Here is a 16,122-nt window from a genome sequence, read left to right as displayed (position 1 = left end):
CGTGTGAATTGCATCTTACAGTATACTGTTGTATTATGGCAAAATGAGGGAGTGAATGTGTGTGTATGTGAAAGTCAGAGAGAAAGAGGATGTTGAATATGACCACGTCAGCTTAAAATCAGAGAAAAACATACTGTTCCACCACACTGTCTCTAATAATGATTACCGAAATCATGATGTCAGACTGTTGTTTATTATAATAAAACTATTTTGTTTTTCTGACATTTTGAGAGGGAACTTACTTAGATTCCCTATAATTTAGCAAAAACATTTTAGGTGGATTTTTTTAGGATTTTTTATTTTATAATTATTTATTTACTTATTTATTGTGTGTGTGTGTGTGTGTGTGTTACATTTTTATTCCATGAGGAGAATGTGTTAATAGAATTGTTAATAAAATTTGTTACATTAAAAAAAAAAAAAAAAAAAAAAAAAAAGCTGGTGTTTACTTTGAAACAATTTTCACTCGGAAATTGCTGGTAAATTTCATAAATAAGTACAAAGAAAATGCAAGTAACATTGAATTAAATTTAGTAGAAAGTAGAAAAACTGAAGTAGTAATCTTTATTTAAAACTTTGAAAAATATTTGTGTATATAAGAAATAGTGCAGTTAAAGAGATATACATTTTACTTTATGCATTATATCTACAGTATATTTTAATTTAAAAAAAAGTATCCATGGATGTGGTTATGCATGAAAACCATTTATCCCTAAATGGCTACATTCCCAGTTTATGCTGAGCAGGATGATCATATTTGGATTGGGATTACAAAAATATATTATTACAAGAGATTACAGAGAGCCAAGGCCAGTGGTGGGAAAGCTATATTACAGAAGTCATCGGATGATGAAATTGTAAAAACTACAGATCATACTTACGCATTTTTGTACATCCACTCATGGATAATCTGCTCAAGTCCAGTGCATTTTGGGTGTTGAAGTTTTCCTACCATTTTTGGCCACCGCCCTTTTCCCTTGTTTTCTCTGGTTATGTAGTAGACTTTAAAAAAATTGTGTTTCTACTGCATAGAAAGTCATCTTTTATTAAAACCCCATTTTACCATTAGTGATTTACACATTTAAGACATTTCTGCTGCAATTATGACAATGCTGCTTGTTTTCAAACTTTTTTTATTAACCAAAACTGATTTATTTTTTGTGATTCAGGAAGATTCAAGATTATGATTCGGTATTGAGGGGAAAATGTGATTTCAGTTTACATATTTGATTTTTTTTTTGTGCTTTTAATTCAGTTTTATGTTAAATTAAATAAGTCCAGGACATCTTGCATGTTTGCTGAGGCCTTATGCCATATATGCCCTATTATATTTAGTATAATCAATAACACTATGATATGAGAATTTAACTATTTATTTCACAAAAATAACTTTTTTCTCTCTCTTTTATGACTGGGTGAATTTGGTTTTGAATGTGTGAACCAATTATCTAGAATTAATGAGACATACAGTACACTCGGTGTTCCTTAATGCAACTATGTCAATGGTGTGTATATTTTAATCACAAACTTGTTGAATAAAACAGCCAGAGGCCTGGCATTTGCAATTGTTTCCAGCCCTATTCCACGACACCTGTGTCTCTCAGATGGGACGGCAGTGATGCTCTTGGCCTAGAGGGCTCATTTATCACGTCTGAATGACAGCGGATCACCAGTCTTGCTGATTCCTGCAGTCCCGTCCATTTTAGGGCATAATATTATCTTTCTGCCTGAGTTCTCCTCTGATAGCAGCCAGGAGGGAGCAGATAGTATCTGGCCGTGTCCCGTTCAGGGCACGGGTGGCAGAATCCCCCCTGGCACAAGAGTTTGCTGGGGATGTGGCCAGTTGACATGGAGGCTTCACTCAGAACCATTCTAACTTAGCCAGGCAAATATTTTTCCAGGCTTGTGAGCAGAGGGGCATTAACACTATTCAGAGCCCAGCGTTTGAGACTGTATGATCTAAGAGAGAGTGAAGGGTGATTAAATAGCCTTTTGTTTAAATGAGCCAGAGGGGAAGAGGGCAGCAAAAAAACACTTTAGCTCATAACTGGAGACAGATCAGCGTGTAGCTGGGTAGGTAGCTGACATAAGGTTTACGGATGGGCCATAAATACAGGCCCACAGCAGAACATGCAGCAGATCCGCTGTCAACTCCAGCTGCTTCGCTGAGATACAATGGAAATTTCTATCCAACATCCCTGGAACCGCCGGCCCTGGTTCCCAGGCTACTTCCCTTATCGAATTTATGACCAGTATTTTGGAGAGCACCTACCCGACAGTGACCTTTTTTCACCTTTCTACATGTTTTACTATCGACCTTATTTCTGGCGTTTTCCAAACTGGTGGGACAGTGGCATGTCAGAGGTGAGTTTAATTTCATGTTGATACAATCTAGGCATTAGTGAAAACACTTTACTATAAGGTGCAATTTGTTAACGTTGTAGAGCATGCAAAAAAAAAAAAAAAAAACCATAAATAAATAAATGAATAATAATAAAATAAAATAAAACATCACTTTTTAATTAATAAGTTACTATTTTAATTCATCATTGTTAATTCATGGTAGTTAATAATATTATTCAACTATTTTTTTAAAAAATGTATCAGTATACACTACCATTCAAACATCGGTAAGTACGATTTATTTATTTTTTTTTAAGAAATGACATTTTTAGCCAGCAAGGATGCATTAAATTGACCAAAAGTGACGATAAAGACATTTATAATGTTACAAACGATTTCTATTTCAAATAAATGCTGTTCTTTTAAACTCTATATTTATCAATCAATCCAGAAAAAATAAAAAGTTTCGTCAAAAATATTAAGCAGCACAAATGTTTTTAACATTGATAATAATAATAATAATAAATGTTTCTTGAGCAGCAAATCAGCACATTAGAATGATTTCTAAAGGAAATCACAATAGCTGGTGAAACATCGGCTTTGCCATCACAGGAATAAATGACATTTTGCAATACATTCAAATATAAAACATTTGTAAAATTGTAAAAACATTACTTGATCAGCATACACTGAAAAGTCTTAACTCCAAATAAGCCAGTCACAATATTAGAAACTATAAGATTTTGCATGTTTAGTTTGCCATATTCTCCCACACAGATGAGAATGGATAGAGATCGGTTTGTAATCAACCTGGATGTGAAGCACTTCTCTCCAGACGAACTGATGGTCAAGATCAATGATGATTTTATTGAGATTCATGGGAAACATGATGAACGGCAGGTAACAAAACACAAGCTCACCTTCATTTTATTCACCATTTTGAACTTAAATAGTGTTTTTTGTAATATTATGTTATAAAAACAAGGTTGGAAATCAAATATTCAAGACTGGGGAGGCAAACGATAACACTGAAATAGAATGCAGCTTGTTTTCAATTCATGAGTTTCAGTTTAACTGAATTGCATTGCCCAAAGGAAAAGCCTTTAAAACCTTCAAATATCAAGACTTTTAAACTTTGTTTTAATTTGACATCATTCATTTTTCTTGTTAAAAGTTTTATTTTATGTAAACTCTGCTTTTTAAATTCAAATTTCAGTTCTGGTTTGTTCCGTTCAATTCAATTCAAATTCAAGAAAACATTCTCAACTGAATTCTAAATGGTGCATAACCCTGATCGCCATTATTGTGTCCGAAGCAGCAGTATCTGTCTCTGTTACAGGATGAGCATGGCACTGTGGCAAGGGAGTTTTACAGGAAGTACAAGATCCCCGCTGGTGTAGATCCAAGTGCCATCACCGCTTCTCTGTCCTCTGATGGTGTGCTGACCATCTGCACACCACGCCACATGCTGGACATCCCTGAACGCAACATCTCCATCACCTGTGGAGAGAAGCCACCAGCGCAGAAGTAAACATGTTGACAGCTGCACCTCTGCCAGTCATCTCCAAACAAAACCCACCACCGAGAGAATCATCTACTGTATTATTAAGACCATGTGTGCATTCATGTAACACAGCAGACCCACAGTAATATAACCAGAAATAGACCTGTCCATTGTGAACAATACAATATCATGCAAAACGCGCAGTAAGTCAGTGCTTTAGGTCAGTGAACGCAGGTTGTCAGTGGAGCTGGGTTTGGTTTGTTATATTTATGGCCTACATTTGGACGATGTATGTAATTATGTGGCTGACTTGGATTATGATTGTAACTTTGGCTTTGAGAGCAAGCAGTATTGAAGTGGGATGTTGTCCAGCACTGGCCTCTGTTTTTGAAGTTAATAAATCCCCAGGTCAAAATACTGAGAAATGCTGGAAAAATGAGCTCATCTGTGATTTTTCAGCATATGTTTTTTCATCTGAATGTAAGATATGCTGCACTTGTTTATTTGATACTGGGCTCTAAACCAACAGACCAAGTTAAATGTGTTTTGCTGATGGTGTTGCACTTAATGGACAGTAATAAAGATGACCTGTAAACTTATGTATGTGACGCTTGTAGACATTGATTCTGTGACACATTTAGACAAATTGTCTTACTCAATGGTGTAAGAAGACATGGATCATCAAGTTTATGGCTGTCACATGTGGAAGGAAAAAAAGCATAAGTTTGGATTGCTGATGGCAGGGGTGTAGTTATTGAATTAATTCATTCCTCTTATTTAATCCACTGTCTTTCCATACCTCTTAAAGTGACATGTTACAACTAACAAGTAAGTGTGACTGTTGCAGTAGCTGCTTTCAGCATTAAAAAAATATATATAAAAAAATAAATAAATGGTTGTTTCCACTTCTTTATTACCATCTCAGGGAAGGACATCTGGTCTTCTGTGGCCGTCAGATTATTTGTAGCAGTGGCAATATAAACCACATCTATTTATTTATTTAGCCTTTATTTAATAGATAAATATTTATAAGATACATATTTTGTGTTAAAATGGTTTAAAAATATATAAAATTGTATCAAAATACCTCATACTTTTCTTTGTAAGTTTTACTTAAGAATTCAAAATAAATTCTAAATAAATTTATTCTATAATAAATATGTCCGTAGTTCTCAACTATTGGGATGGGGCCCTCAGAAAACATCCAAGGAGCCTCAAATTGACTTAAAATGATTCGAAATAAAACAAAATAAGCTTTAAAAATGGACTAAATGACTACAAGTTATTTCTCATAATTCATCCCCTCAACAACGTTTTTTTCCCTGTTCTTTTTTACAGCAAAACAGTAATATTGTGAAAATAAGAGTTTTTTTTTATTAGTTAATATTAATTAGTTAAAAGTTTTGTTATTATTTTTTTACATAATTTTAATATTGCATTTACATTTAGTCATTATATTATATATTATATCAATATATAATTAAATTTAATTTATTCCTGTAATGCAAAGCTGAATTTGCAGCATTACTAGTTTTCAGTCTCACCTAATCCTTTAGAAATGATTTGCTTAATATTTTTGTGGAAACGGTCAAATAAATAAATAAATAAATAAATAAATAAATAAATAAATAAATAAAAATTCATAATTTTTTGATGAAAAGAAAGTTAAAAAGAATAGCATTTATTTGAAATACAAATGTAAGTAACATTATAAATGTTTTACTGTAACTTTTGATCAATTTAATGCATCCTAAATAAATAGATCTTACCGAGTCCGAGTTTTGTACGGTAGTGTATTTTCTCCATTCACACAATGAAATCAGTAAGATAAGTCTCCAGGTATTGTATGTGTGAAGGTAATTGTTCGCATGCGCAGTAGCTGTTCTCCGCCGGTAGATGTCGCCATCTCTCCTGCATCAGCTCTCTTCTGTTTCTGACACGGCGCAACTTTTTCCGGTTGGACTCTGGAGACGTGGCTCTGTTTCTTCAATATTACGAGTCAAGCTGTATGCCACCGTTAAAACCGAGCACAAGTCACCTCTCTGATATTTTGTGTTGTAGAAACAGCTGGACAGACAGTGTCCGTGACTGAGTCCGCTGACGATCCTCGCCTGAAAGGGAACAGATATGGTATGATTGTTTTGTGTATTTAGCAGGATGGAGCTAGCAGCTAGCGCTATAGCTCATAACTCCTACTGTGTAAAACTCTTTTCATTTTTAGTGTCAGTTACTATACAGTGTATATCCCATCTGTTTTTGTTATAAAATAAGTAAGCACACGCTGCTAGATAGTCTTTGATATATGATACGGCTAGCCAGCTAAAGGTTAGCTAGCTAACGTCAATTGTATTGTCATCAGGATAATTACAGTTGAAGTAAGTAAGGTTAACGAAAGTAAATAGATGTCATTGTCTATATGGCAGAACGGTGATATAATACACTGCCTTTTATTTAGAATTTTTGTTTGTTTTGTTTTTTAAATATTGAATGCCTATACAGATGACAGGTTGTAGCTAACTGACTTTGACAGTTCAGATGTTGACTGGAATATTAATGACCTGTAGATCATGAGACCTAAGCTATATATATCCAAAAATTGTAATTCTGGTTTTATATATATATATATATATATATATATATATATATATATATATATATATATATATATATATATATATATATTAGACATTAAAACAAAACATACATTTCTGTATAATATTATTAATGTATTTATACAATTAATGTTATTTATACAAATCAAATTTAATTCATTGTCATAGCCCAAGCCCAACTGTTAAGTGTAAAACAAATTCACTTCACACTCATTCTTTTACTTTTTCATTTAAATATTTAAACCATAATCAAATATATTAAAAACAAAAAAAAAACTTTAATACAAACATATTTCAGTTAATTTTTAGTTTAAGCTTTAGTAATTTAGTTGCCATTTTTATTCCTTTTTCCTAAATATTTCTGTTTAGCTGAAATGTATTTAAATTTCAGTTTTATTAATTTGAGCAATTATTTTATTTCTTTTAATTGCCAAAATAACTTATACAAAAGTTTTTAAGCTGAAGTTTTTAAACTTCTGATATTATTTTCTTTTATTTCAGCTTTATTTTAATAAAAAAAAAAAAAAAACATTTTCAATATAATAATTTTTAATTAATTAAAAAAGTTTTAGTTCTCAGTAACAACAATATATTATACTTTAATTTGCATTTATATTGAAGTTTGTACACTTCATCTTAAATGATCTTTGGATGGTCCATTCGTATTATTTAATTATTTGCTCTAGTAATGTAACTTGATAGTCATTTTTTAAATAGATGTCTATAGATAGATAGTCTTTAATTGTGTTTCATCTTGATTAGGTTTTTTAACGTCCCTCAAATCTTTGCAGGTGCTCTTGGCAGCGGCGGTGTGCACTAAGGCAGGAAAAGCCATAGTGTCACGACAGTTTGTAGAGATGACGCGAACCCGTGTCGAGGGTCTTCTGGCTGCCTTTCCCAAACTGATGAATACAGGCAAGCAGCACACTTTTGTGGAAACGGAGAGTGTGCGCTATGTCTACCAGCCCCTGGAGAAACTCTACATGGTTCTGATCACTACAAAAAACAGCAACATTCTGGAGGACTTGGAGACGCTAAGACTTTTCTCCCGAGTGGTAAAACTTACTTTTTTTTAATTTTTCCTATTATTGCAGTTCTTAGATGTGTCTTGAATAAGTGATTGATTTCTGTGTTGTTGTATTTTTTCAGATCCCTGAATATTGCAGAGTGCTGGAGGAAAGCGAGATCTCAGAGCACTGTTTTGATCTCATATTTGCATTTGATGAGATCGTAGCTCTGGGCTACCGGGAGAACGTTAACCTGGCTCAGATTCGCACTTTTACTGAGATGGACTCGCATGAAGAGAAGGTCTTCAGGGCTGTCAGAGAGGTCCGACATTCACTTAAGTTGAATGAAATATCCAGAGCTAAATTACTCACTGCTTTAAGTTTGTATTGAACCAACTCTAATGTTCTCTGTTGTTCTCAATTTTCCACTGTAACAGACCCAAGAAAGAGAAGCAAAGGCTGAGATGAAACGCAAGGCTAAAGAGCTGCAGCGAGCAAGACAAGATGCTGAACGTGCCGGAAAGAAATCGCCAAGCTTTGGAGGTTTTGGAAGTTCAGGAATGAGCAGCGTCACATCAGCCACCATCATCACTGATACAATAGAGCCAGAGAAGCCCAGAGTGGCTCCTGCTCCAGTCAGGTATAAGCAGTAACTATGGTCTATGATATATCTACATACATAAGCATACAGAAGTTAATCTGTCCTGTTCTTCCTGTAGGCCGAGTGGGTCCAGTAAAGCCCTGAAGCTGGGTGTCAAAGGAAAAGAGGTAGATAACTTTGTGGACAAACTGAAGTCAGAAGGAGAAAATATCATCACATCCACTGCAGGAAGGAAGGCATCAGAGGCATCTAAAGTCCTTCAGCCTCCAGTGAATATTGAGAGGTATCTCTTACTCATTTTATTTCAGTATCTGGCACATTTTACTCTCTATGCTGTGTTACCTACACTACCAAAGTTACTTACACAGGGCTGTACAGAAAGTGCTACGAAAAAACTGGTCTGTGCGATGAATAAATTTACCACTGTAGCATGCGTTATGGGTGTGCGATATGATAATTTTTGATCGTGGATGATTAAAATGCCTCCTCGATATGCTTTTAAAGAAATATCATAGTATTGTGGTACAGCGCACATTCTGTCAGCTGCAGTTCTGGCGCATCCACCTCAATATTCTGTACAATGCAACATACATTCACTTCAGATGTTAACTTGTGGTAGAGTTAGGTTTACATTTAAACACAGTTGGTTTTGTCTAAAATTAAAGTAAACAGTTGAGAGAGAAATGGATGTGTGCAGCTCTTAAAGTGACAGTACTGAACATGCTGCTGCTTGTCATTAAAGGAATAGGTCACCCAAAAATTATATTTCTGTTGTTATTTTGCATTATTATCGCATTAGCATTAATTCATTTTTATTTATTTTTTTTGTAATTTGATGCAAAGGTAATATAATACAAAATATAGTGTTATAAATGTACATACATTAAAAAAAAAAAAAAAAAAAAATGGAGGTAGGATTTATGATGCTGATTTATGACCGTTGAAACGCGTTATCACAGTCTTGTGAAAAGGGTCCATAACAAAGATAAAATAATGACCAGAATTTTTATCTTCACCCACTTTGGCCTAAATGTCTGCCATTCTTTTTTATTTTATGTTTTGTTGAGGTGTAGGAGGTGTTATGTTTCTGCACTCTTCCATTCTTAGCAAATAAAGAAATATTTAGTGTGTACATAGCAGATTGTTTTGTTTAAAACAATTTTTGTGATGGTTTGTATTTTCTGTGCTCTTTGGAACATCAGTGTTTGTTTAAGTGATGAACACCATTACTTGTGTTCGTTTTCAGACATGATAACAGACCATTTATACTTTTAAAATTTTTGTTCGTCAGGGTTTTTTTTTTCCTTTTTTGTTTTTGAGAGAAATATTATTCAGCAAGGATGAATTCAATTGATGAAAAATTCAAAATATTAAAAATTTAAAATTTTATTAATATAAATTGCAATTAAAAATTATACAATTAAAGAATAATGTTTACATGTGCCAAATACAGAATCCCATAGACCAAACATATAACATAAAAGTATGAAATATAGGCTAAGTAAAGTGTGCCAAATATAGACTAACTTGGACAAACAAACATATATACCGATAGCAATTGATGAAAAGTGACGGTAAAGATATATGCTAAAAATGTTTTTTAAAAATCCTGAAAAAAATAATGTATCACGGTTTCCACAAAATATTTTTTTTTTTTTTCAAATTAACTTTTTAAATATTATACCACTCTTGCAGTTTTCATAATTTTGAGAAATCTTTCTCAAGAACCAAATCATCATATTAATATGATTTCTGAAGGATCATGTGACAATAAATACAATAGTAATGGCTGCTGAAATTCAGCTTTGTACCACAGGACTAAATCACATTTTAAAATTAGTAGTGTCAAACAAATGATCAAGATTAATCGCTTCCAAAATAAAAGTTTGTTTACATTATGAGTGTGTGTGTGTGTGTGTGTGTGTGTGTGTGTGTGTGTGTAAATATACACAATACACACACATATTATTTAAACAAACATTTGACACCACTATTTAAAATATATTAAAATTGAAAGAGATTATTTTAAATATTAGTATTTCACAATATTATTGTTTTTACTGTATTTTGTTTAGCAAAAAAATGCAGCCTTGGTTAGCAGAAACTTTCAAAAATATAAAAAAATCCTATTGACCAAGCTTTTGAACAGTATTTTCATATTATAATGATAATATTTTCTGATTATGCCAATTGTTAATAGTTTATGAACTCTGTTTCCCAGTGTACATATGAGGGTGGAGGAGAGGATCTCTCTGACCTGTGGTCGGGACGGTGGGCTGCAGAACATGGAGGTTCTGGGCATGATCACTCTGAAAGTCACAGATGAAAAAAATGGCCGCATTTCCATACTCCTCAACAACAATGACAAGAAGGGGGCCCAACTGCAGGTGTGTGAGAGACACAACAAAGCATGTCAGGATCTCAGCATATATTTTGAAGGGAAAGTTGTTGACCATCTGATATTTATAGAAAAGAACACTACACCCTCAGTGACCTTCAGACCTTCAAAAATCTTTTGTCTTGACCATGTGACTCACATTGTTTTGTTTATTCTTCAGACTCATCCTCATGTTGATAAAAAGCTGTTCACCACAGAGTCCCTGATCGGTCTGAAAAACCAGGAAAAGTCCTTCCCTCTCAACAGTGATTTGGGGGTTCTGAAATGGAGGTTACAGAGCACAGATGAGTCCCTCATTCCTTTAACCAGTGAGTCTTGACTGACTTCTGTATGAAGTGTTAATTAGTAAAGTTATTGAACTCAAGGATTTAGTATAACTGCACTTTCACAAACATTTCAATCATGCATGTACCTTTTGTGCTCTCAGTTAACTGTTGGCCATCAGAGAGTGGAAGTGGCTGTGATGTCAACATTGAGTATGAGCTTCAGGACGAGGCGCTTGAACTCAATGATGTCGTCATTACTATCCCTCTGCCGTAAGTGCTTATTCAGAGATCTGTATCAAAAACATAAAAAAATAAAAAAATTAAAACACAAACAAACATACAATTTAAATAAATACCAAAAAAAGACAATAAAAAGTAAAAAAAAAAATATATATATATATTTGTATTTTTTGCATTCATTCGAACTGTAAGTATAATTTTCAATTAGAAAAATACTCATAAACATCAAAATCCATAACCATAGTCTTCTGTGATCATGTAGGTCAGGTGTCGGTGCACCTGTGGTCGGTGATCTGGATGGGCAGTATAACCATGACAGCAGGAAAAACATCCTGGAATGGTCACTTCCTGTCATCGATGAGAAAAACAAGAGTGGCAGCCTGGAGTTCAGTATAAATGGCAAACCTGACGACTTCTTCCCAATCCATGTTTCTTTTGTCTCCAAGCGAAACTTTTGTGATATTCAGGCAAGTTATGCACAATTTCATAAATAAACCGACACCAAAATTGAGCCCTAGTGAGAAAAAGGAAATGACTTTATATCCATCGTTTCCACAGGTGGCCAAGGTGACATACATAGAAGGAGGCAGTCCAGTCAAATTCTCCTCAGAGACGTCATTTGTTGTGGATAAGTATGAGATCCTGTAAATGTTTCCTGGTGGAGGATCGTTTTAACCTGCCAGCCAGCTTAACGGATCAGAGAGCGCGCTGTACGTCAACAGAGCGCTCAAAACATTCTCTCACATGGGCTGCAGTACTTCTGTGTTTCTGTTTGTCTTAAAGGAAAATAATCTACCTTTATATAAACTGGACCTTCAGCTGCTCAAGTACTAAGTGCAGTCAGCTACACCTGTCAGAAAAGACAAAAGAGAGTAAAATAAAGCACTGCACCTGTAGACATCAAGGGAAGATCATTCAGTGTCATTCTACAGCAGACGCATTATAAGCCTGTATGAACCCTCCTGACCCTTCAAAGAGATTGAAAACTTAATAATTGTTGCAAGGATTTTGTTTGGAGTTGCAGCCTAATTGACCTTTTTTCAAACCATGTGATCCGCATCGGCTCATTAGCAATTTGGGTTTATTTCTAATCATCAAAGAATAAATGCTGGTTTCTAATATGGAAACAGACCTAATATTGTAGTACCAAATGAATGTGTGGGTGCTGAATAAATCAGCTGTGCTTGTGCAATAAGAACTGACACTGCATTAAATGTGCAGTCCAAATTTAGAATCATAATTTTTCATCTCTTTAAAATGACATCTCTGCTGTTTAGCTGTTAGTGAATATGAATATCATTGTCTACATCAAAAAAAAAAAAAAAAAAAAAAAAAAAAAACACAAATGCTATTTGCCTTAGTTTTCCCCCTCTTTTGGTGCAGTTATATTTATATAATCATTTGTTTGCATAATAATCTAAACAGGAGGATTTTTCATTCTCTTGTTTTGTAAGTAATGTTACACATAATCTGTTTAAATGTTTGTGTTTTTTTTTTCTTGTTATTCATTGCTGCATTTATTTGGCTAAACAGGAAAATATATTCTCTCTGGCTTCCCAGATGATATTAAGAATGGATTTTTTTTTTTTGTATATTTCCATAATGTTAAAAAATACATTTATCAGCGCACACTCAAAGGTGATTATGGAAAGCCAAGGGGAGGGTTACGACATTCCATTTTGCTGTAAGATACTTATGAATACCTGTAATCAATAATAAAGTCAGATTTAATTAAAGTGTATTTTCTTCCTGCCTTAATATGTGGATTTGCCTAGGATTTTGAGTATTGTAGCTGCATGATATGTGTATTAGTGATGCAGGCTAGTGTTAGGGGGTTATTTTAAATCCCTAACCCAATGCATTAAAGACATAAGCATAAATCTTGCCATCAAATCATAAATCAGTGCCTCAAATCGTCTGGCTTGTTGAGTAGTGCTGTGTTTAAGTGGCTGATTGTCTTTGTTTTGCTGTAAGAATGGTGAGTATTTTCTGTAATGATGTGTCATGGACTGGGAGATTGTTCTGGATTCATACAGGAATGTGAGGAATCTCAGAGACGAGACAATGGTATTTAGAGTTAATAATGTGTTAAGTATGGTTGAGTGGAGGAGATTCCTGCCAGTGAATCACTTCCACAATGATATGGGCACCTTGTCTCATATAATTACTGTGAGTGAGATCATGTACGTCTGCTATGACATAGCTCTTTGGAATACTTGATTCTGATTGGTTATGATAGAGTTTTGTATAATGATGCTAAACTATATTTTACTTCATAACTGTGCTATTTTTTATGTCCATTTATTTTGTGTTTCAGGTTTTTGTTGGTTTTGATTGCTTATATTGTCCTCATTTGTGTAAGTCGCTTTGGATAAAAGCGTCAGCTGAATGACTAAATGCAATATTAGTGAATCCCTAGTGATAATGTTAACCTGCTCTTTATCTCTTATTGTGTCTTTAAATAGTTAAAACTTGATACAGTGTTTACTTGCTGACTCATAAATTTGTGTTGCTGCATATTTTACTAAATCATAGTCACTGAGCACAGCTGAAGGCCGTGAAGTGTGTGCCCCACATCTACAGGGATGATCTGTTTGTGAAACACAGTATCTGCTTGAATCTGCCTCGATGTTTGATGTTGCCTTTAATCCACAAGGAAAGTTTTAGGGCGGCAGTGAGAAAGCAGATTTAACATCTGATTTGTGGGTTTGATGAAGGGACTGAAGGGTGTAGGCCGCAACAATAGGGACTGTATTTGTCCTGACCTAATTTCCTATCTGATCTCTGGCAATGGAGGAATAATGAGCTGAAGTCTGGAGGGAGTGATGTGTGGCAGTGACGGAGGGGAAGTAAAGGTTGCTCTGATGTGAACAGACAATAGTTTTCACACTGTCCCAGACAAATCGGTAAGTGACCATATGGTTCCCTTGAGAGCAAGAGGGAGGTGTATCCCAGTTTGGGCTTGAGGAAAAAGAGGAGGGGTGTTAATGACCACAATACCGGTCATAAAAGAGGGCGGATCTTTCTTTTTTTTTGGATGAATGAACAAACAGATAAGTACTGAGCCAGGCTTTGTTAAAGGGTCACATGGAAGAGTGACGGGGCAGAGAGACTAGCATGGGCTAGGAACTTACATGGGCACATGGGAATTTAGGATCAGTCTGAGATTCATTAAAGACATTTTAATTATTTACGAAGGATTAAGTTTATGGAGTTAATGATTTGTGAGTTTGCTGGAGGTCAGATCTGTGTGTCAGGATGAAATAGGCCGTTCGTACAGGTTGGTTAATAGGAATACGACATGTACTGAACGTTAAGGATCCCAACAAGACACCAGGAAAGCGTCCACGGATTCTAACATGATGCTCAAGAAGGTCCGATTTCAGGTTAGTTTCATTTTATTTCTGAAACCGAGCCACAAACCCTAACAGTGATATCAATAACTGGACACGTGGGGTTGTGTATGATTTGATGTGTTTGGGTTTGTGTATGATGTGATGTGTTTGGGTTTGTGTATGATGTGATGTGTGGTTAATTCATGGTTTCTGTTTTCTATATTTGGGTTCCTGAATTTGTCTCATCTTTAAATATTTGTCATTTCAGACAAAATGGAGTGATTTGGCTGATGTATAAAAAGTATGAAATTATATTAATATCTATCTATCTATCTATCTATCTATCTATCTATCTATCTATCTATCTATCTATCTATCTATCTATCTATCTATCTATCTATCTATCTATCTATCTATCTATCATCTACAATAGTGAAGTCAATTTATGTGTTTTCTTCATCCTGGACATACCATGAAAGCCATACACTGGTTTAGGTTTTAGTTGTTTACTTCAGGTTCTGACTAAATAATCACCTTTTTTACTGAGGCCAGGACAGGGACATTTTCCCGCAGTAAAAGTGAGAGCGAAAGTGAAATTCTTCCACACCTGTCACTGACCCTCCAGCTGCCCTGCTTCCCCCACTATGGTGACAAGCCTTTGAGCTGGACATTTAACATGTGAGACACACAGGAGGAAATGAGATGCATTCTGAGTGATCATGAGGAATTTCCTTGGGAAGAAACAGAACAAACAGCAATCTTACTGACCTAGGAGTTGAGTGCTTCTGCCACAGGTTTATTTCACACTTACATGTTATATTAGGAAAAGGGGAAGAGTAAATAGCTGGCATGGTCTTAGCTTTATTTTAAAGTTGAATATAATTACATTGCTTTCTAAGATTCTTTTAGACAACACTGGGAGGGGTGCTAACCTGGTCCACCTTGTGATGTTCGGTGTTTAATGAAGTGTTGATCAGTCACTAGAGGGCACTGTTGCCACATCATTCAGTTTTGTATGCTGACACGGAATGTAACGTTTTCGATTGTGAAAATGTGTATTCTGAATTGTTCAATCATCCAGGGACAGCTATATCATATTATTTATTTTTGTTTTGACTGCAGTCTCAGGAGAAATTTGCCCAAACTGAGTCACACAGATGTTTATTATTGTACTCCATACGCACTTAGATACTTTTCTGAGTTACAGCTGATTGGTCATTTTTCTTGTTGTTCATATCAAACATAAGCAAAATAACCTTGTGATTTGTCAGGTATGAATATACTTAACATTATCATTTTCCTACAAAAACAAAAAGTCAAATACATATATAAGGTTACTGTCCGTCCAAAACTGACACAAAGTGTTACCATATTAATCTCCTCAGACAAACTCTACACCTAGTGTGTTTTTATATTCTTACTTTTGTTCTTGTTGAAAGACTTATACTTAAAGAAAAAAAGAATACTTAACTCTTATGAAGAGGCTTTATCAATTCTCCTCACAGCTTCTTTCACAGAATACTGATGTGTAATTTAATGTGCAAACATAGACTATGTATGTAAACAGGCTTTCTTGACCAATAAACATGTTCCTCCAGGGACCCACCCTTATGAAAATTGACCATGGTTTTATAGTAGAAGTGTAGTAACCTTTTTGGGTTTATTGATAACCATATGTATAACAGTTTTACTACAACAAATATCATGGTTAAACTATGGTTAGTATAGCTAAGCCATGGTTGATTTGTCTATAGTATATTATCATCTGTATTAAACCATGGTTAATTTTCGTAAGGGCAGAGATAGATATAGCCAA

The 16,122-nt window shown here is 34.6% G+C and overlaps 3 protein-coding genes across 3 annotated transcripts in view; all 3 read left to right on the top strand.

Annotated features, from left to right (window-relative positions):
* The first annotated feature begins 2,108 nt into the window (after positions 1–2,108).
* LOC109071325 (alpha-crystallin B chain-like) lies at positions 2,109–4,446 on the top strand. The gene is made up of 3 exons (XM_042738840.1): positions 2,109–2,364; positions 3,121–3,243; positions 3,683–4,446. Exons 1-3 carry the CDS (start codon positions 2,176–2,178, stop codon positions 3,872–3,874), a joined length of 504 nt encoding a protein of 167 aa, XP_042594774.1. The 5' UTR covers positions 2,109–2,175; the 3' UTR covers positions 3,875–4,446.
* Positions 4,447–5,772: 1,326 nt separating this feature from the next.
* On the top strand, positions 5,773–12,707 carry LOC109071331 (coatomer subunit delta-like). Its single transcript, XM_019087791.2, has 10 exons — positions 5,773–5,977; positions 7,251–7,514; positions 7,609–7,788; positions 7,904–8,106; positions 8,186–8,350; positions 10,289–10,454; positions 10,626–10,773; positions 10,893–11,001; positions 11,234–11,438; positions 11,530–12,707. The coding sequence occupies exons 1-10, from the start codon at positions 5,975–5,977 to the stop codon at positions 11,617–11,619; spliced, it is 1,533 nt and encodes a 510-aa protein (XP_018943336.1). The 5' UTR covers positions 5,773–5,974; the 3' UTR covers positions 11,620–12,707.
* Positions 12,708–12,850: 143 nt separating this feature from the next.
* The window catches only part of LOC109071322 (pleckstrin homology-like domain family B member 1), a 71,460-nt gene continuing 68,188 nt past the window's right edge, over positions 12,851–16,122 (top strand). Inside the window, exon 1 of the mRNA XM_042739345.1 lies at positions 12,851–14,357. Within this exon, the coding sequence (XP_042595279.1) occupies positions 14,331–14,357 (27 nt within the window). The 5' untranslated portion in view covers positions 12,851–14,330. The remainder of the gene's footprint in view (positions 14,358–16,122) is intronic.

The sequence above is a fragment of the Cyprinus carpio genome, chromosome B15, assembly GCF_018340385.1.
Source record: "Cyprinus carpio isolate SPL01 chromosome B15, ASM1834038v1, whole genome shotgun sequence".
Classification (NCBI taxonomy): domain Eukaryota; kingdom Metazoa; phylum Chordata; class Actinopteri; order Cypriniformes; family Cyprinidae; genus Cyprinus; species Cyprinus carpio.
The sequence above is the reverse complement of the archived record's forward strand: the minus strand, read 5'-3'. Positions and strand labels throughout refer to the sequence as shown.